A 21,698-nucleotide genomic window follows, 5' to 3' on the forward strand; every position below is an offset into this window, starting at 1 on the left:
AACACAGTATCCACCATTCACAATAGGTGATGTCACAGCTCACCTCCTCCTCCTGTACAATGACTGATAACACCTCTATATACAGTAGATAACACAGGATCCACCATTCACAATAGGTAATGTCACAGCTCACCTCCTCCTCCTGTACAATGACTGATAAAACCTCTATATACAGTAGATAACACAGTATCCACCATTCACAATAGGTGATGTCACAGCTCACCTCCTCCTCCTGTACAATGACTGATAACACCTCTATATACAGTAGATAACACAGGATCCACCATTCACAATAGGTAATGTCACAGCTCACCTCCTCCTCCTGTACAATGACTGATAAAACCTCTATATACAGTAGATAACACAGTATCCACCATTCACAATAGGTGATGTCACAGCTCACCTCCTCCTCCTGTACAATGACTGATAACACCTCTATATACAGTAAATAACACAGGATCCACCATTCACAATTGACAATATCACAGCTCACCTCCTCCTTTTTGCAGAAATATACTCTACTCGTCTTAAATATTAGTGCAAATTTTGCAACATTTTAGCAGAACATGTAACTTTTTGCTCTAGTAAGGTAAAAATAAAATTTAGAGAGCATTTTTCATACTATTTAAAAGAATTTGGTGCACAAAACGGCAACATATACCAGGAGACAAGAAAAAAGAAAAATGCAAAAAAATGAATTGGTGGAGAAAGGTTCAACTTGATGGATTTAGGTCTTTTTTCAATCTATGCAACTATGAATCGGCCCATAAATATAAAAAAAATATATAATAAATTGTTTAGAACTGCTGATAAAATGTTAGACGTATAAGAATGTGAAATAAGACCCCGCATCCATAATGCTGATCGATTCCTAGAGATGACTCCTGACTTTGCCTCTTCTTCTGCTCCAGGCAGCCTGACATAGAAAGTCGTTGCAACTTTTGGGGGTTAAGGGTAAAATACATTGAAATATCTTAAGCTCCGCACATGAATTTCGCCGACCCCCACATCGATTGCGAGGATTAATTTCTCCGGTGAGAATCATAACAGCCAGCAGCAAATAGTCAGCTGAAGGGTGTGCAGGATATCCCTGCAGGCTATCATCTAAGCTAAAGGGCACATTTCGATTTCATTGTTACCTTAGGCTTGTGTTATTCATTAGTTTTCCTAATATATTATTTAAAATTATATATACTGTATATATATATATATATATATATATATATATATAATTTTTTTTCTTTACTCGCTATGTTACATTTTGTTCCATTTAGATTGACAGCCAAGAAGAAATTGTTGACATTCACGACACGTAAGGAGACTTATAAGTTGGATTTATGTCATTCAAAAGTTATTCTAGGCGGTGATTATCTCTTTAAGAAGTTGCAGCGATTTCACAAGTTTGAGAGAAGTGATATGACACCGGTTATTTTTCCATTAACTATTAACATTTCTACGTTTCAGGCTGGAATATATAGACTGGCACTTTGCAAGCGGTTGTCTTTAGCAATGAGTGGGCATGACATGGGTGGGCTATGCATATAATCTGATATCACTATATCATCTTTACTAAATTTACTTCTTTTTTTTTTAAATAATTTTGCCCAGCATAGAAAGTTCTGAAAATTTGCAAAACACTTTATTAGGGGATTTATCTTCGGGATGAAGATAAATCCCCTTCATTTTTTTTGTAAAAAAAATTGCATGTAAATGGCTTCCAAACCTTTGCTTTTTGCTCCAGTTTATTTGCCTGCCTCCAGCTGCACTGATATCAGAACATTCTAATTTGGAGTACAGATGATGGCAGTGAAAAGGTGAGCACATGTGTTTCCCGATCTGAGCGTGACAGGAGACCCGCGGCCAGTCAGGGCATTGCGGTCCGATCTCTGTATGCAGCGTCGGACTGGAGCACCTTGGGCCCACCAGAGAAAATCATTCTTGGGGCCCACTATGTAGCTACATAGAAAAAGATACAAGACCAACAATTGTGCGGTAAAAAGCGCTAATATCAGGGTATAATATAAGGTAGTTCACGTCTTAATAATGTAGCAAGGGTTGGGGTAGCCCCCTCACAGAATATAATGTAGCCCCCTCATAAAATATAATGCAGTCCCCTCTCATAGAATATAATGCAGCACCCCACAAAATATAATGCAACCTTCTCAGGTATGACGCAGTCCCCACCATAGAATATAATGTAGCACCCCATAGGGTATAATGCAGCCCCCCCATATAGTGTAATGCCACCCACCACAGAATATAATGTAGTCCCCTGAGAGAATGCAGTTCCACCACAGAATATAATGCAGCCCCCCATAGAGTATACTGTAACCCCCTCATATAGTATGATGTAGCCCCCATAATATTATGTAGTCCCCTGAGAGAATAATGCAGCCCCACCACAGAATATAATGCAGCCCCCCATAGAGTATACTGTAACCCCTCATAATATAATGTAGTACCTTGAGTATAATGCAGTCCCCCCACAGAATATAATGTAGCCCCCCAGGGCCGTATTTAGAGTTTCTGCTGCCCTAGGCACTTTTAGTGCTGCCTCCCCCATTGGTGAGTATGACACTATCAGCTATATATTACAGCTGGGTACCAAATCCAAGAAAAATAATATAGAATATTATTAGAAAATATAGAAAACAAACAGCGCTGGGCGCCATGGAGACGGGACACTAAGCGCTCCTCTCCTCGGACCACCCCGCACCATCCGAAATGAAACTAATGTTGCTACGCACCGGAGTGTGTGTAATGTAAGATCCAACAAGGATCTTATATATTATATGCAGGTGAACTATATTCCATGTCCTGATGGACGGATGGCCAGATAACATTCACCACATATAAAAGGATGGACAAATTCTTGTCATAGCAGTCACATCCACCCTTTGATATGGTCCGGTATTTTACAGGCTCGCTTTCATTTCAAACAGTATTCTGAAGGCCCACAGAGGACAAACTAAATCTCTTATACAGGAACCAATACAAAAAAGGCAAAGAAAAAAGTGATGAAGGACTTAATAAATATACAAAAATCAGTATACTCAGCCCACGGCGAAAGTAGCCGGGGAGGATGATAATACAGACTAATTTGTCACTGAGGGCCCACCTGTGGGCACAGACTTGAAAGATGAGGCAATGAGGAAAGAGGAGAGAAAAACCCCATATATGGACTGCGAAAAAATGCAATAAAATGAAACAAAAGTATGAATGAAAATAAAGGAGAATGCGAGACACCACCGAAAAATGGGCTAGAAAGAGATGAAGGAAGGACCCCTATTACGCCCTTACATGACTCCCTATCTTTCTGTACCCTACCTACCGCGGAGGTTGGCACCCTAGAGAGACCCTGCGCATGTGGCGCTTACACGCTTGGAGTATTTCAATGACACAGTAGCGGGGAGCCCGGTAAGCAGCAGCTTCAGGTCTTTATACTCCCCTGATGAGTCCAACTGGACGAAACGCGTCGGGAGACGCTACGGTTTAGTGGAGGCAGTCTCATCCCTTGAGAGTTAGGATCAGGCTCTCCAACATTGGGTGAGATCCATCCATTATTTTTTGAGCTACATGGAGATTGGCACTAATGTGTCTGACAGCAAAGGTTATTTCTCCATAGAACCAGGATTGTATTGACATACACAGAGGGATGCTCATGAGCGGTCTCATGGGGCAGCATGGTCCCGTTCTGATGTTGGTTTGCTAATACTTCTCATGGTCATTCTTGGCTCACATGCCTCCTATGCTGCTATGTTATTTGACAGTCACATATGACGCACAGTGTGTGTCATCGCCGCTTTAAATGAGCTCGGTACATGCTTTGGGTCATATTGTAGCCTTTATGTTCGTTTTGGCTAATGTACACCTATGTTTCTCTCTGTTATGAATGGTATATTAGTGACATAACCACTTTCATATATAGTGTACGGGACCTATATTTAGCGGCATTGTATCTATATGGAGTACACTTATAGTATATTAAGGTAGTACTTTGGGTTATTCTTGTTCTATGATCCAAGTCACACATACAGACCTGAGTTCATTGGCTACATATGAGCACCACTATTTGTGGTACATTGAGGGTTGCCAGTAGCCTTTATGGTTTGTTTACCTTATCTCAATATAGGGGAATGTGACTTTGTCATTATTTTCTGTATATATTTGTTTTTCCCCATTCTGTGTTTGGTGAGGGTCACATTGGCACTTGGTTTCTCTTCCCCATTGTTTTTGTTTCATTTGATTTTTAGATTTTATATGTAGACCTAATAAAGGTTACGTTTTATCCAATTGCTATTCTATATGACACTATCGGCAGTGACTTTGGCAAGAATCGCTGATGTGAAAGTCGCCTTTTGCAGCAGATCGGGCAGTTTTTCTGCATCTGCCGCGTAACGGATCACTTATGGCAACACTGCGTTCGGCCTCATTCATTCCCTATGGGATTTGCGGCACTTGCCGTGATCTGGCAAATGTGGTACCATACCCCCCAACTTTTGAAGGGAAGGAGGTATTAAGTTTGCGGCGCGCGTAGTGCGCCGTGGCAAATTTTAGGCCACGCCTCTGACCAGACCCATTTCACAACTAGTCACACCCATATCCACGTCCCAACCGCAGCCATTTAGCACTTCTGATCACACTGTTTTATATACAACAATTATAAGCAAACAAAAATATGGCCACACAGTGCTCCATACTGTATAATGGCCACACATGATGCTCCATACTGTATAATGGCCACACATGATGCTCAATACTGTATAACGGCCACCACACATGATGCTCCATACTGTATAACGGCCACACATGATGCTCCACACTATATAATGGCTCCACATGATGCTCCATACTGTATAATAGCCGCACATGATGCTCCATACTGTATAATGTCCATTGGCCACACATGATGCTCCATACTGTATAATGTCCATTGGCCACACATGATGCTCCATACTGTATAATGTCCATTGGCCACACATGATGCTCCATACTGTATAATGACCGCACATGATGCTCCATACTGTATAATGTCCATTGGCCACACATGATGCTCCATACTGTATAATGACCGCACATGATGCTCCATACTGTATAATGGCCACACATGATGCTCCATACTGTATAACGGCCACACATGATGCTCCATACTGTATAATGGCCACACATGATGCTCCATACTGTATAATGACCGCACATGATGCTCCATACAGTATAATGGCCACACATGATGCTCCATACTGTATAATGACCGCACATGATGCTCCATACTGTATAACGGCCACACATGATGCTCCATACTGTATAACGGCCACACATGATGCTCAATACTGTATAATGACCCCCCTCCTGTATGCATGGCTCATCTCCCTCCTATCCCATATACATAGCTCATATTACCCCCTCCTGTATGAATGACTCATATCTCCCCATGTATTCATGGCTCATATCCCCCCCCCCTGTATTCATGGCTCATATTCCCCCTGTATGCATGGCTCATATCCCCCCCCCTATATGCATGGCTTATATTCCCCCCTGTATGCATGGCTCATATTCCCCCCTGTATGCATGGCTCATATTCCCCCCTGCATGGCTCATATATATTCCCCCCTGCATGGCTCATATATATTCCCCCCTGCATGGCTCATATTCCCCCCTGCATGGCTCATATATATTCCCCCCTGCATGGCTCATATATATTCCCCCCTGCATGGCTCATATACATGCCCCCCAGCATGGCTCATATATATTCTCCCCTGCATGGCTCATATACATTCCCCCCTGCATGGCTCATATACATTCCCCCCTGCATGGCTCATATACATGCCCTCCTGCATGGCTCATATATATTCCCCCCTGCATGGCTCATATACATTCCCCCCCTGCATGGCTCATATACATTCCCCCCTGCATGGCTCATATACATGCCCTCCTGCATGGCTCATATATATTCCCCCCTGCATGGCTCATATACATTCCCCCCCTGCATGGCTCATATATATTCCCCCCTGCGTGGCTCATATACATTCCCCCCTGCATGGCTCATATACATGCCCTCCTGCATGGCTCATATACATTCCCCCCTGCATGGCTCATATACATTCCCCCCTGCATGGCTCATATACATTCCCCCCCTGCATGGCTCATATACATTCCCCCCTGCATGGCTCATATATATTCCCCCCCTGCATGGCTCATATACATTCCCCCCTGCATGGCTCATATATATTCCCCCCCTGCATGGCTCATATACATTCCCCCCTGCATGGCTCATATACATTCTCCCCTGCATGGCTCATATACATTCCCCCCTGCATGGCTCATATACATTCCCCCCTGCATGGCTCATATACATTCCCCCCTGCATGGCTCATATATATTCCCCCCTGCATGGCTCATATACATTCCCCCCTGCATGGCTCATATACATTCCCCCCTGCATGGCTCATATATATTCCCCCCTGCATGGCTTATATTCCCCCCTGCATGGCTCATATACATTCTCCCCTGCATGGCTCATATACATTCCCCCCCTGCATGGCTCATATATATTCCCCCCCTGCATGGCTCATATACATTCTCCCCTGCATGGCTCATATACATTCCCCCCTGCATGGCTCATATATATTCCCCCCTGCATGGCTTATATTCCCCCCTGCATGGCTCATATACATTCTCCCCTGCATGGCTCATATACATTCCCCCCCTGCATGGCTCATATATATTCCCCCCCTGCATGGCTCATATACATTCTCCCCTGCATGGCTCATATACATTCCCCCCTGCATGGCTCATATATATTCCCCCCTGCATGGCTCATATATATTCCCCCCTGCATGGCTTATATTCCCCCCTGCATGGCTCATATTCCCCCCTGTATGCAGGCTTATCTCTCCGCACCCGCTCCTGCTCCTGCTCCTGCTCGGCGCGCCGGCTTATGTCCTCCTTCATCCCCCCCGTCCCTCCGTCCCTCATACTCACCTGTCCCACTGCACGGCCGTGCCGACATCCCTCGCGCTCTGTCCCGACTCCAGGCGGCGGCGCCGGCGCAGCACCTTCTTCCTGCTTGAGCGGTTATGTGACACCGTTCATTAAGATCATGAATATGCGCATATTCATGATCTTAATGAGCGGTGTCACGTGACAGCTCGTTCAGGACGAGCTGTAGTGCAGATGCCGAGACCATCGCTGGAGCAGGCAGGGTGAGTATTCAAGGCGGGCGGCGGTGGGGGAGGGGGCCCTGGAGCGGGGGGAGGCCCTGCCAGCAGGTGTCAGTGCCAGGGCCCACCGGAGGATCCTCCGGTTCCCCGGTGGGCCAGTCTGAGCCTGTCTGTATGGACCACTGAATGCGCTCTAACTCTGGGGAGAAGCTTCAACACAAATGCTGACCCATCACTGCCATCATCTCTACTCCAAAATAGTACATTATGAAATCATTGCAGACAAAGAGACTGGGGAAAAGCCGGAGTTTGTTGTTTGTTTGCTAAATATCCAAATTGATTTGCAAAGTTTTATAACTTTCCTTGCTGGAAAAAATGATAAAGAAAACTAATGTTTAGTTGCTCTAAGTTTCTGCTGCCAGGTTCCATTTAAGCCTATATGCTGGACTGGATCAGATGTGCTTCCTACTGTAGGGATATCATTTCTGAAGATGACATTTGTAGAGCACATCATAATGAAAAAACACTTTTGACCCTAATAGTAATAGTTTACCGTGACAGATAGGAGCTAGAAGAATGCAGCGTCTGATTTCTTCTACTCCAGAACTTTTTAGAAGCACTTCACCTTCATATTAGACGGTGCAGGTTTCTTTTAGCAGTGTAGGGGTTAATCTGATCACTTGAGAGCTATTGGAGGCTTTCTACTTTAAGGCTCTCAGCTGTTCACTGTTAGCCACTCCCATCTCTTATATAATCTGGGACCTGGCTAGCACTCATTGCCAGAGTTAGCTGATGGTGCATGGTTACGAAATGATGGTTTGTTGTTGTTGTTGTTTGAGAAGGTGTTTGGTGGATTTATCTGAGACTGTTGCTAGTTTTGTGTGTGTTTATTTCCCCTCCTCCTACTACTTTAGTTTTAACCCATCCTCCACTCCTCGGTGTTTACCTCTCTTGTTTATTTGAGTATATTTGTATGATTAGTATGTTCCTTTATCCCTGTTCGTATTACCTTGTTTGTCTGGTTGGTGTATTATGGTACACTACTACTCCCCTCTTCCCTGGGTGGGGGAAGGGTACAGACCGAGGGCGGATTCAGGAGCTAAGGCACGGTATGTGGCCCCGGCATCTTCACCATCAGGAGTAATCTGGGAACAGGGTAAGCTAGGGCACCCCTAGCGTTAGGGGCAGGGAAAGAGCCCCTGATCCTCGAACAACTGACAACAGAGTCGCTTCTTGATTGTTTGTCCATAGGAATGAACTACATGACAGCAAATTCTCATTTTGCTTCCTTTGTCTATGCACAGTGAATTGTTTCTATGCAGCGGCCCAGCACTGATATTTCTACTAACTAGCCCTGAAGATCAAGGGAGGACAGGACAAACCAGGAGAATATGTGTGCTGCAAATTTCAAGGTTTATACTTGGATCCTGCAATAAAAAGATATCTAATTACTTTTCAGCTGACTGGTCCACAAACTTGCAGCTGAGAAACTTACACAGGAGTATTCGAGAAGTTGGAGAAGTCGACAGTTTAATGAGTTTCCTCTGTACAATTATGCAACAAGCTACCAAAACATATAATAAAAGTCAAGATAAATCCACCTACCGGAGTATTACTGCTTCTTCTTGGCAAAGAAAACATAACTGATCATTATTAAAACCATTATTTATTCTTAGTGTGGTCCGAAAGTAAAATAAGAAACAAGCCTACGATGGAAGGCATTTTCTTTATTTTCTTAAGGGGACGTAACAAACCGTTTCAATTCGATGGGAGAGTTTAGTGGGCAAGCTCTGTGACATGACAGGGGGGAGGAGGAGGTGAGCTGCTACCATCACCTTATGTGAATGGTATTATGTATAATTATATATTACTAACCTCCAGTTTTATAGTAGAGGAGTTGTCTTATGATCATGAGATGACTGCTGACCCTACCCCCGGTGTGCACATCACGAGCTGAAAATTAGCCAAGTGTTATCTTACTGAAGTGTGAAAACTGCAATATTTCAAGATATTTTTTTAGTTTAGGTAGTAACATTTAAAATGAAATGGGTTGTTCACTACTTGGACAACCCCTTCTCATTCCCCATGTTTTGCCCCGTTAAAATAAAAAGACCTATACTCATCTACAGTGCCATCACCATTCCAATGGTGTCGGCACTTGCGTTCCCTGGGCTTGCGTGTGGTTGTTTTACGTCACATGAGCCCTAGGTCCAAACAGAACAGGCTTCACTATACCTGCCTTGAACATCCACAGGAAGTCAGGGCTCAGGCTGCGCTCTAATTTCCTTTTGATGTTCCTCTGAATTCTGCTTGATGTTCCTCTGACTTCCTATTGATGTTCCTGTGACTTCTGCTTGATGTTCCTCTGATTTCCTCTTGATGTTCCCCTGACTTCCTCTTGATGGTCCTCTAACTTCCTTTTGGTGTTCCTCTGACTTCCTCTTGATGTTCCTCTGACTTCCTCTTGATGGTCCTCTGACTTCCTTTTGGTGTTCCTTTGACTTCCTCTTGATGTTCCTCTGACTTCCTATTGATGTTCCTGTGACTTCTGCTTGATGTTCCTCTGATTTCCTCTTGATGTTCCCCTGACTGCCTCTTGATGGTGCTCTAACTTTCTTTTGGTGTTCCTCTGACTTCCTCTTGATGTTCCTCTGACTTCCTCTTGCTGGTCCTCTGACTTCCTTTTGGTGTTCCTTTGACTTCCTCTTGATGTTCCTCTGACTTCCTCTTGATGTTTGTTTTGTCTGATGGCGGGGAAAGTGGCAAGCACACATGAGCCTCAGGAATGCAAGTGCAGACACAGGTGGAATGGCGTCAGCAAGGGGTCAATATAAGTGCTTTTATGTTAACGGAACCAAACATGGGCAATGAGAAGGGGATGTCCGAGCAGTGAGTAACCCCGTTAAGAAAAACTGAGATTAGTAATGCGCTCTCCTCTTCCATTCCTAGAATTATGTTTCAGATTGACTCAAACGGCATGGCCACTCTATTAACTGAATATGGAACTGATGGCAATATCTGAGCCCTGTACTTGACTACTTCTACCAGTTCCATAGTCAATGTACGAAGCAGCAGTGCGCATGGGCAATCTTACCATATCAGGAATGGGGGCTTAGAACGTCAATTCTAGTGATCATAGGGACATCCATTTATTAGACATGCATCACCTTTCCTTTTTCATAGAGAAATAACTGGTGCTACATTGCTGTCTTGCTTTGAGCCCAACCTGTAATTGACCTATATATCCTAAAAGTTGTGTCCTAATGTGAAGAACAGAAGCAGAACAAGGTAAGTTTGGAAAGGTTACATCTGATGAGGGCTCTTCTTTCTTCTAAACTTCATCAGCTGCCTATTCCCATGGAAAATTTGCTTTTTTGTTTCGCCCGAGGGCTCTCCCTGTCCGAATCTTTATAATCCTGTCTATAACTCTTGTCACCGCACTGCTCTGAGATGCGCTCGATGCGCTGAACTTGACGGGATATCAAATACTAAGTGATCTGTGCAGAGAAGAACTCAAAGCACAATGACATCTCTTATCTCTGCTGGTGGCTTAGAAATAATCTTCCCTGATGGGTAGGATCACAAAAATGGTTCTCAGCGTTTCTTCATGTCTTCTGCACCTTCTTCAGAGGTTTCATTGCTTAAATTAAAGAATTTGCCTCTGAAGCATTTGTATTGGAAGATATAAAAGTGTAAAACAAGAGTTATCCCACAGGAACATTCAACACCTAACCATAGGATGGGGAAGTAATGTGTCATCCTGGAGGTCTGACCACTGGGACCACCACCGATTATGAAAATGAGTGTGCATGTGTGACTGACTGTAACTCCAAAGTTTGCATGTGTGGCCATCACGTGTGCATAATATTGCTCCATTCACATTGAGGACATGCAACTCATGTTCTAATGATTGATGAGGGGTTCTAGTGTTCGCGGACCTTCAAGATTATACAAACATCACATATCTCATAGAAATGGAGCAGCAACTATAGCACACATGTCAAACTCTGGCCCGCAGGGTGATTATATTTGGCCCACAACACCGGCACTGACACCCATTGCACTATGTGGGGCCAATGATTCTGTATAGATGACTATGCGAGGCCCATTATACTGTAGAATGCAGCCCCCCCCCCCACACACACACAGTATAATGCAGTCCCCCCACATACACAGTATAGTGCAGTCCCCCCACATACACAGTATAGTGCAGTCCCCCCACATACACAGTATAGTGCAGTCCCCCCACACGCAGTATAGTGCAGCCCCCACTCACACAGCATATTTTACCCCCCATGCAGTATAATGCACACATGCACACACAGCATAGTGCAGCCCCCCCACATAGTGTAATGCAGGTCCCCACAGACACACACTACTTACCTCTCCTCCTGGTTCCCCTGCTGCTCTGGCTTCTGTAGAGCATCTCAGCGTTTCATCAGCTTCACTGCTGGCACACACTGAGTCAGGAGCAGAGGGGTAGTGATGGGAGAGGGAGCGTCATCTGACGCTCTCTCCTTCATCACTGCTTTCAAGTGAATGTGGGTAGTGGCGCCGGGCCCCTCTTACTCACAGGCCACATAACGGCAGCGTGGTGTGCCGCTATTAGTGGCATGCCACTGGCTGGGGGCCCCTGGACGAGCGGGGGCCTCAGGCAGCTGCTCCTAACGCTGGCCCTGGGCACTGGTCACACATGGACCAGGGAGCCTAACAACTCACTAGTAACACAGTTCACTTACTAATGGCTCAATGTTGCTTAGGCACCTTCCTATTGGTGAGGGTACCTTTTATACAAGATGCCTCCGAGCTATAGGCTGGGAGAATTTTAGCAATTGTGTGCTGCCTCTTTAAGAGGAGGGAAGAGTGCACGCACTAGGTGTTCTGCTGGGATACAGACACAGGGAGCAGGAAGAATGCTGGGGAGTACGCTGCGTGGCCAGGGTGGTGAGTACATTTGCATGGATGGGGAAGGGAGACCATGGAGGGGCGCCGGCATAGGTGTTACACTGCCCCCTGTATTCATTGGATGGCACAGCACTGTTTAAGGAGTGTTCCACTGACTGCGGTGCCCCCCCCTCGCCCATTCCATTCACCTGGCCTGCCCCTCTCTCCCTTACCCCCCCCCTTTTTGTTTATGTGTTAAATGGTTTGGCCCATTTTTTGGTTGGCCAATGGTAGCTCTTAGAGCTATTTTTAGCCCCCCTCCCACTTGTACCTGGTATAAAACAGCAGTAGCTGAGTGGATCCTCCTCTTCCCCTTTGGGTCCCGGAGGTGCTCGTCCTGCCCTCCCTCCCCTATGTTTGGGTAGTTTTAATATTTGTTTGTAACAGAATAAATGTCACAGCGGCTGTTTCAACAATAGGAAGCACCAGAAGGTTGAGGCACCGGAAGGTTGAGGCTAAGTAGGCGGACTTGCCTGTAGATGTTACAGGGCATTTGGCTACTGGTCTGTTGTGAAGTTGAGAGTGCTTCCTTCCATTGTTATATATGTTATATATTAATAAAGAAATTAAAGCTGTGACCCTCCCCCAGCATTTACTTGTGTTGTCTCTTTATTGGGAGATGGAATTCTCTGCGGGAGGGGGGAGGGAGAGTGGTTTTGCTGGGGGGGGGTGTGTTTATTGGGGGTCGCCGCAATCTCATGAGAGCAGACGAAAAAAAACAACCTGGGGATGCCGATCAAATATAAGATGCAACAGGCAGGTGGATATAATATTTGGTCCCTCTATACTGCCTGTGCTCTCAGTGTTGGAGCATGGAGGGAACTGTTGGCTTTAAATAAAGGGGTATAGGACTCTGAGTAGGGTTGCAACTAGTAGGTTCTTGGTTCAAAAGTACCATTTTCAACAGAGCCCAAAGCCATCATGGATCTTTATTAGTATTGGTCTTCTTACATTAGCCAAAGGGACTTTTCGGGGCACCTTAGGCTCGAAAGCCCTAGGTGTGACTGCAACCCCAGCACCCACTACAGTTATGTGTTTCTTTTAGATGCAATAATCTGATATTAATGATTTTCTTCAGCTCATACTACATAATTAAGTGCTGAGATTACATTAGTACGCGTCTTATCCTTGGCTAACCTGAGCAGCAGGCTTCATTTTGATGACATATTCATGAGCTTCATCATTACATCAACTCCATCTATTAACAATGCATTTTCCTGAATAGATTAATAGACTATTACAGTCCTAGGTCTGTTGCCAGTGTTATAACACACAATAATTACAGTTGATTAACCTAAAAGCATACCTTTTGCTTCATACAAAACCTGTAAACAAGCACGTACTTGAAATTCCCATCCCCAACAAGTTAAAACTGCTTCAGGTGCACATATCAGTCTAGTAGGTCCGGTAACTGTCAATTCTCATTCTCTAGCCAATCATTTTAAGTGGTAGCGCCTCTTCATTAGCATTTTGTCAGCACCATAGGTGCTGGAGCGTCCCTTCCACTCTATGGCCTACCATTATCCTATGACGTGTTTGTCTCAAACTAAAAACGTCACCTCTCTGTTATGTCTGACAGATAAAAAAAGAAGGAGCAGAGTAACAATGATCTCATCCAACTTCTTGTACAGAGACAAAGACCCGCCTCCACGTCTTGAGCGTAAACATAAACCTGCCCCCCATTTCTGGTATGTAAGGGCATGTTGAGGTCAACTCATATCCTGCTTTCCTTCTTAGTAAGCCGGGTACGTTTTAAGTGTAACATGGTTTATTATGTGATGACGTATGTGTAATGTATAGTTGGGCATTTTTATAAGACTAGGGACAGAGTTAGGAAACTCCTACAAGTGTAGGATTTAGATAGAGTAGTAAGAACAATTAGAATTGGGTTTCGTATAGTCGAGGGCACTGTAGTTTAGGAAGCTAGGTAAGTTCAGTACAGAAATAGTTAAGGGTATAGGGAATTTCCCACATGGGAGGGGTAGGAGTAGGTATAGTTGACACACTTCGTTGGTTAATGCAGTTAGTGAGTTGGATGGAGATCTAAGAGATTGATCTAGAAACGAGTTCAAAGAAGGACCAACAGTTCAGGGCCATAGGTCTGAAAGTCACACGAGTACAAGGAAACGAGAGCAACATGAGAACGGCAGCGACTAGGTTTAGTGGAATATCCAGGATGTCCAAGCCCTACGGTCTCGAATAGGTATGGAAGAGCCATCCTTTATTTCTCCTTCGGATGGGAAAACGGGCAGGAATCCCCATGCAAGAACTAGCTCGGGAAGTCGGAAAGCTGCAGTACCGGATGGTATGTTTCAGGTACAAAGACTGCCAGGAGAGCAAGGGACAGCACAGCTGGAAGGGACTGTGATTGGTGAGAATTACTCTGTGGTATCTGTGACTGAACTGAACACGTGGAGAAAAGTTAATATGTTAAAATAGGACTCGGAGTCTGACAGTCAATGTGTGGTGACATCTGGAAACGGGACTGTGTGTCCTGAGGAGATCTTCAATCCAAGAGTGAGTGATGTGCACTTTACATAAACCACAGGACAGACAGGAAATTACTATTACGGACTACCACCCTGGCCACCTCATAGGTACAGAGACAAAGACTCACCCACTCTTTGTACATACAACAATGCCCATCCCCACTTCATGTATATAAACAAAGGCCTGCCACCACCTCCTGTAGATAGGCAAAAAACAGCCCCACTTCCTGTAGACAGACAACCCCTCACTTCCTGTAGACAAACAACCCCCACTTCCTGTAGACAGACAACCCCCACTTCCTGTAGACAGACAACCCCCCACTTCCTGTGGATATACAAAAAACCACCTCCACTTCTTGTACATAAACCTGTCTCCACTTCTGATCCAGAGGCAAAGACTTGCCTCCACTTCCTGTACATAGACATAAACCTGCCCCCACTTCTTGTACAAAGACAAAGATTCACCCCCACCTTCCTATACACAAACAAATACCCTCCACAACTTCCTATACATAAACGAAAAATCGCCCCACTTTCTGCATTTAGACAAAGATCTGCCTCCCCACTTCCTGTACATAAACAAAAACTGGCAGCCACTTCCTGTACATAGACATAAACAAACCCTCACTTCCTGTACAGAAACAAAGGCCCGTCCTCCACTTTCGGTAATCTGTCTTAGTGTCACTGATGCTAGGGAAGGATTACACTTGACAACAGGCAGTAAACTGCAAGTTACATAGATGGGAGACATCTTGTGGCCACTACTTTGGAGTAAAATGATTTGCAGATTATTTATCACATTGTCTATCAAATGAGATCAAGTTTGGGGTCTTGACTATATGGATAGACCCTCTCTTTGTTCTCTTTACATATTGCACAAGTACAGTACAGAAGTGGACTGGCTCTATAGAGAACCGAAGTACTAGCCACAGGAGTCTTACACCAGGGTCATACTGGCCCATGATGGCTTCCAAAGAGCCTCCAGTCTTGATGGGTCTCACAGGTCCAGCAGAAGACAACACTAATGGTGGCTGTAGGGTCAATCACCTGCCACTGGGGTCTATTTCTTAGCGACAGATATACAAATATCGTATACATCTTACTGCATTGGGCTGGACTATCCCACTGTTATAGCGCCACACCCTATTGGAGCTACTACACCATCTGCTCAAGAAATTAAGCTATGCTGTCACAAGCCATTAAGTTCTAAATATCAGAAACATTAAAAACAGTCTTTAGGAGGAATTATTTTCTAAAAAACACATCTAATCTCTAGTTATACATGGGTGCTGATCGCATTTATGCATAGATCCATAAAAGTGGAACTCCCCTTTAAGTAACAGGACATTCTTCTTGATTATCGCTGTCCTGTTTTTCCCTCATTACTCACAGTGGGTGGGAAGCTATTCTATCTATGTATGGAAATAGAAGAACAGTATTTTCTTACATTGTCACAATGGAGGTACATTAGTCACTTGGGTCAGTATTTAAAGTGACAGTAAGACTTACAATTAGGGGCCCCCTGTTGTTTTCCCGATACTTATTCTGGTAGAAGATGTAGACGACGGTGGCGGCCAGAGAGTAGAGGAAGGCGAAGACGGCAATTGTCACAAAGAACTCAGCCGAAGAAGAAAAATCTCCTATCAGCGAGAGATTTTCTTTCCTCTTCCCTTGACATGTGGGGACATCAAAATTCACCTGATGCAACCTGAAAAACAGAAGAACACAATTCACAGACGAGACTCAAATGCCACGAGGAGCAGAGGCATTTCTGATTCAATTACGCCTATTGCATTATTTGGCTCATACAGCGAGGGGCTTAAATATTTTATAGGGCAATGGTGGCGCCTATTATTGGCCCAAATGTTACTCTTATCACAAAGCCATGATTTGTCTGTATGACACTCACAAAAAGGATAATTAGGTTACATTCTCATTAATGTCATGGCAGGGAGACATTTTAGGCTTTTTGCACGATTTTTTTATTTTGTTCGGTTGAAGATTTAACCAGAACAGTATTAATTTATTTGGGGGAAAATAAAAACTTTCATAAGCCTATTCCTAAAGGAAATATGTAATCGAAAAATGACCTATTGTTTAACTTAAGAATTTTTTCTTAAATTTATTGTTCGGGGATGCTTTTCATTTTCCATATTATAATCTTTATTAAAAATAAAATGAGAAAGCTTACAATTTTCACACCGGCCACTGAGGCTTTTTTTTAACACTCTACCTTTCTGTTATTTGAGAAAATTTACATGAACATTAGCAGCAATAAACAGACCTCAACCCTATCTTTTGTATTGAAGCATCTAATGAGCGTGTGCAAAGGTCATTGTGAAGGTTGGAGTTGAGCTGTGACGTCATCGACAACACACATGCCTACGCCCCTGCACAGTTCCTCGTCCATCACCAAGCAGGGATGCCAACATACTCAATGCCGCGGTCACGTCCTGTCCCTCGGCATGCCCTCAGCGTACTCCCTACTTCTTGCTCCTGTGCAGGCCACACTGTGTTCTCGGCGGCGCGCCTCTGCGCGCCCTCCCCGTTGTTAAAAGGGCAGCGCATGCACTGTGTCAATTGGCTGGGAGGCATTTTGCATAAAAGGCACCCTCCCCAGTAGGGAGGTGCCAAAGCAAATGGTCCCGCCCACAGGTGGCATACTTGGTTTGTGAACCCACTGTACCACCAGATTTGTAAAAATGATGAATGATCTTTCGTAGGTAAATTGTCATCTCTTGTGTATGGCCAGCTGATGAACTTCTTGTTCTTTTACTATAAGTTTCCAGCAGACTCCTTATCATCAAGGCCAGAATTACAATGACAGATAACGCCCCTATACACAGATGATAACACAGGATCCACCAATCAGTTTAATGATGTCGTAATTCCCAGGAGCGGCCGAGCTGACCTCCATGTGAACGGTGAACGGGCTACGTGAATAATGTAATCACATTACATGAATAAACGAGTAAATAAAATAATAAAGATAACAAGAAATGAAAAGGAAGAGTCATAAAATACAAAACCTATCGACTCCTTACAGTCCAGATCCCAACATTAGAGCTTCGGGGGCCAAAATCGGACATACACAATCGTCATTTCTCCTGACCATCAGTCGGCGTCTGCCCGATTCATTATGCATTTGTACTTTTCTGGCCTGTTTTATATTTTGCCTGTTTTTAATTCTCACTTTTTTTTTTTGGAAAGTCTATTTTATGTGTTCCCCTTGTATTTATTGTAATGATCATCATTGTGGATGAGGTTTCCATATGTTTTTGGCCAATTTATCATTTGCGACTTTTTTTTAAAAAGTCACAAATATACTTTCCGTAATATTCCACCTGGAATATTTTGGTGTGCAAATTTTGAAACATTTTACATTAAAAAGTTCCAAAAAAAAGATTAATGACCAAAAAAGAGAGCATTTTTGATTTTGCGCAAATTCGTGAGCCTCGTGTGCCATTTTGAAGAATTTTGAGCAAAAAGGTTAATAAATATGATAAGACAAAAAAAAAAGGAAAAGTGACTTTAATAAAAAATCACACATGATGAGTCGGTCCCAGTAGCATAGCTACTGATGGGGGGAGCAGAGAGTGCGGTCACCCCAGGCCCTCCACTGTGAGAGGCCCACCAGAAACTATGGTGCCCTTAGTGCGATCGGCAAGCGCAGTTAAGCTCTAAAGTAGAGCAGGAAGACATGATCTCCCTGCACTGCCGCACTCCGTTTTGTAGACAACAGGTTGCTTTGAGCCTGTGCTCCGGCGCCGACGCACGTGCAGGACGTCAGAGTCTACTAGTCCTGTGAGGGCGCCGATGCCATGACAGAGTGTTGGTCCAGCCAGGCCTTGGCGATGGACTCATCAGGATCCTGGATTAGGTGAGTATAGGATGTTTTTTGTTTTGATTAAAACTTATGGGGGCATCATAAATAATGGGGGACCCTGAAACAGTGAGGGGGCCCTCAGACATTATAGGGACTACAGTGAGGTCCCTTATAAAGTTTAGAGGACATTATACAGCTTAGGCACCAATGTGGGGACATTTATACAGTTTGGGTGCTAATGTGGGGGCCAATATAAAGCATGGAAGCTAATGTGGGGGCCGTTATACAGGTTTTTGGCTAATGCAGAGGCACTTATACAGTTTGGGCTTAATGCAGTAGCCATTATATGGTTTGGAAGCAGTTTGAGGGCTAATGTGGGGGCCATTATAGAGTTTGGAGGCTAATGTAGTGACCATTATACAGTTTGGGGCCTTCTGTGGGGGCAATGATACAGTGTGGTGATTACTCTGGGGGCCCTTATACAGTGTGGGCCTCTCATACATCGTAGGGACATCTGTGGGGTCCTCATAAAGTGTGGGAGCCATTATACTGCATGGTAGGTAATGTGGGGAATATTATACAGCATTGGAGCTAATGTTGGGTCCATTTTACAGTTTGGCGCTTACTGAGGGGGCCATTATACAGTGTGAGAGGTAATGTGGAGACCATTATAAGGTTTGAGGGCTAGTGTGAGGACTACTGTGGAGGCCTTTATACAGTGTGGGTTCGACTCTGAGGACCATTATACTGTGTGATGACTTCTGTGGGGGTCATGATACTGTGTTTTGGTGAAGCAGTGGGGATGTCATACTATGTATAGAGGAGCTGTGGGGGTATCATAATGTATGTAGAGGAGCTGAGGGGATACCGTACTGTATATAGAGGAGCTGTGGGGGTATCATAATGTGTGTAGAGGAGTTGAGGGGATATCGTACTGTATATAGAGGAACGGTCGGGGTATCATTCTATGTATAGAGGAGCTGTGGGGACATTATACCCTGTATAAGGGACCTGGAGAGACTCAGTGGACATTATTAAATGTTAAGTGGCCACTTAAGAAGCATTATTGTTATTGGGGCACTCAGAGTATTGTGGCCATCAAAGGGGCAAAATGTGGCACTGTTTTCTAGGGCATTTGCACACGGCATTAATATTTTTTAGGGGTAAATTTTACTATCTAGAGGGCACAAAGAAGGCATTATTGCTATGTAAGGGACACAGTGAGGACATTACTATGTGGCACGCTAAGAGGAGCGCTGTAATTGTGCCAAACAGCAGGTGCAGTAATAGGGACACATATGGCAGTGGCTCAGTATTGGGGTATGAGCAGCATGAGGAGATTGTGTAGGTTGGGAATAGATGGGAGCGCGGCTCCATATGTGAGAAGTCAGATGTGTCTTTGTTGTAATCCCTGCAGACGAGTCCTGGCTGGAGAAGTTGTCATGTCGGTCTGGGCCAGATGGAAAACACGAGAAAAGTGAACGACTCCACCTGAAAGAACGTCAGCGGTAAGTCACTATCTATAACTGTACTGTAATCTCTCATGTGTTCTGCAGGACTGGTATCTACCGCTATATGGTCACTATATGGTGGTTATATCAGTGTGCCACCATAGTTGTAATCAGATTTACCGGTTAGGGGCCCACTCAGATGCTTGCCTTCCCCCGAGCTGAACCCATAGCTCTGCCTCTGGTGTGCCTCTTCATGTTTTTGCCTCCCAAAATAAAGAATAAGTGGCCACAGATTCCTATACAGCCCAAAATGGTGCCAATAAAAACTGCAACTCCTCCTGATAAAGTGCAGAAAGATAATGATAAACTTCCATGTAGACTTCAGAGAGATCGCACAGATATCTCCTGACACTAGTTTTTATCCTCGTTATTGATCCTCCTATTTTACAAGGGCAGCAATTGTTCCTAATCATTTAGATGTGAATTATATCTATGCCTCAATCTAAGCCTCAGTGCATTATCGTACTCCGAGCGTCGGCTTTTAAAAGGATTTGCAGCTGATTGTTCCAGACAGGTTTATATCACATTTATATATTGCCAATTCCCTTCTGAGCTTGTGAATTAAAATGCTTACATGGCATTCATTCTCTTTACTGTCTGAAATATTACACACCCAAAACTAGGTTTTATATTACTCCGTCTACCCAATTATTTGTCATGGATTTGACAATGAAACATGAAAATTCCATTTTGCTGCTATAATACGACCTAATCCTATTGGTATAAAAAGTTGTATATTGTAATTGCAGCTTGAAGGGGTCTTCCCGTTATGTCACCTTTGGATATAGTCTCTATTTTGGACTTCCTGTTTGGAACTACCTTAGTCAAGGTGGAGAACTACTGCAAATATTCTTCTGGAGGACTCATCTGAATGTACATCATCTAATAGGGATTGCCTATGCTGTTCCATGTTTTCACCATTTGTGGAGAATGCCTCTCACTGTGGTTCGCTGGTATCCCAAAGCTTAAGAATTGGCTTTAAAACCTTTTCCAGACTGATAGATCTCAATTACTTTGTTTCTCATTTGTTCCAGAATTTCTTTGATGATGTCTAGCTTTTGAGGATCTATCTAATTGTCAACTTTGTCTACTTTTCTTTGTCAGGCAGGTCCTATTTAAGTTATTTCTTGATTGAAAACAGGTGTGTCAGTAATCAGGCCTGGGTGTGGCTAGGGAATTTGAGCTCAGCTTCCCAAAGATGCGATAAACCACAGTTAATTTAAGTTTTTAAGTGGGAGTGTGGCGCAATCACTATTTCACAAAGCGCACTGTAGTTTGGGATTTCTTTTTCTCTTAATAATAAAGTCCTTAATTTAAAAACTGCATTTTGTGTTTACTTGTGTCGTCTTTGTCAAATATTTACATTTGTTTGGTGATCTGAAACATTTAAGTGTGACAAACAAGCAAAAGAATAAGAAATCGGGAAGGGGCAAACGCGTTTTTTTCACAGAACTGTATATATTTTTAAGTTTCTACTCACTCAGTTGAGTTGAGGTAGGCACTGAAAGAGGTTTAAGTAAATGTCCAGGCTTTTTTGGCATATGTCGGGCGAGTGTGCATTGATTTTTTTTGTACTTTTTTTTTGCTCTGTATTCTGTCAGGCTTTCTATCGAGAGACGTAAAAGGGTGTCGCAGTCAATAATAAATGACCCAACAGAACATCCGTAGATTAAACTCTCGAGCTCAGATTTGGACAGAGTGAAGCAAGCCTCATACATTGATTGTACCCATAGATCGCAATTGTTCTTTGTACTTTTCACTCCATAAT

The 21,698-nt window shown here is 43.9% G+C and overlaps 1 protein-coding gene across 4 annotated transcripts in view; it reads right to left on the minus strand.

Annotated features, from left to right (window-relative positions):
* SYNPR (synaptoporin) overlaps positions 1–21,698 on the minus strand; it is a 163,398-nt gene that overhangs the window by 23,268 nt on the left and 118,432 nt on the right. For all 4 annotated transcript variants that reach the window (XR_011314990.1, XR_011314991.1, XM_069736588.1 and 1 more), the window contains one exon: positions 16,103–16,301. Coding sequence is in view for 2 of the 4 variants with exons in the window: in XM_069736588.1 (XP_069592689.1) it covers positions 16,103–16,301 (199 nt within the window). In the remaining 2 variants the exon portion in view is untranslated. The remainder of the gene's footprint in view (positions 1–16,102; positions 16,302–21,698) is intronic.

This window comes from Ranitomeya imitator, chromosome 8, assembly GCF_032444005.1.
Source record: "Ranitomeya imitator isolate aRanImi1 chromosome 8, aRanImi1.pri, whole genome shotgun sequence".
Taxonomy (NCBI): Eukaryota; Metazoa; Chordata; class Amphibia; order Anura; family Dendrobatidae; genus Ranitomeya; species Ranitomeya imitator.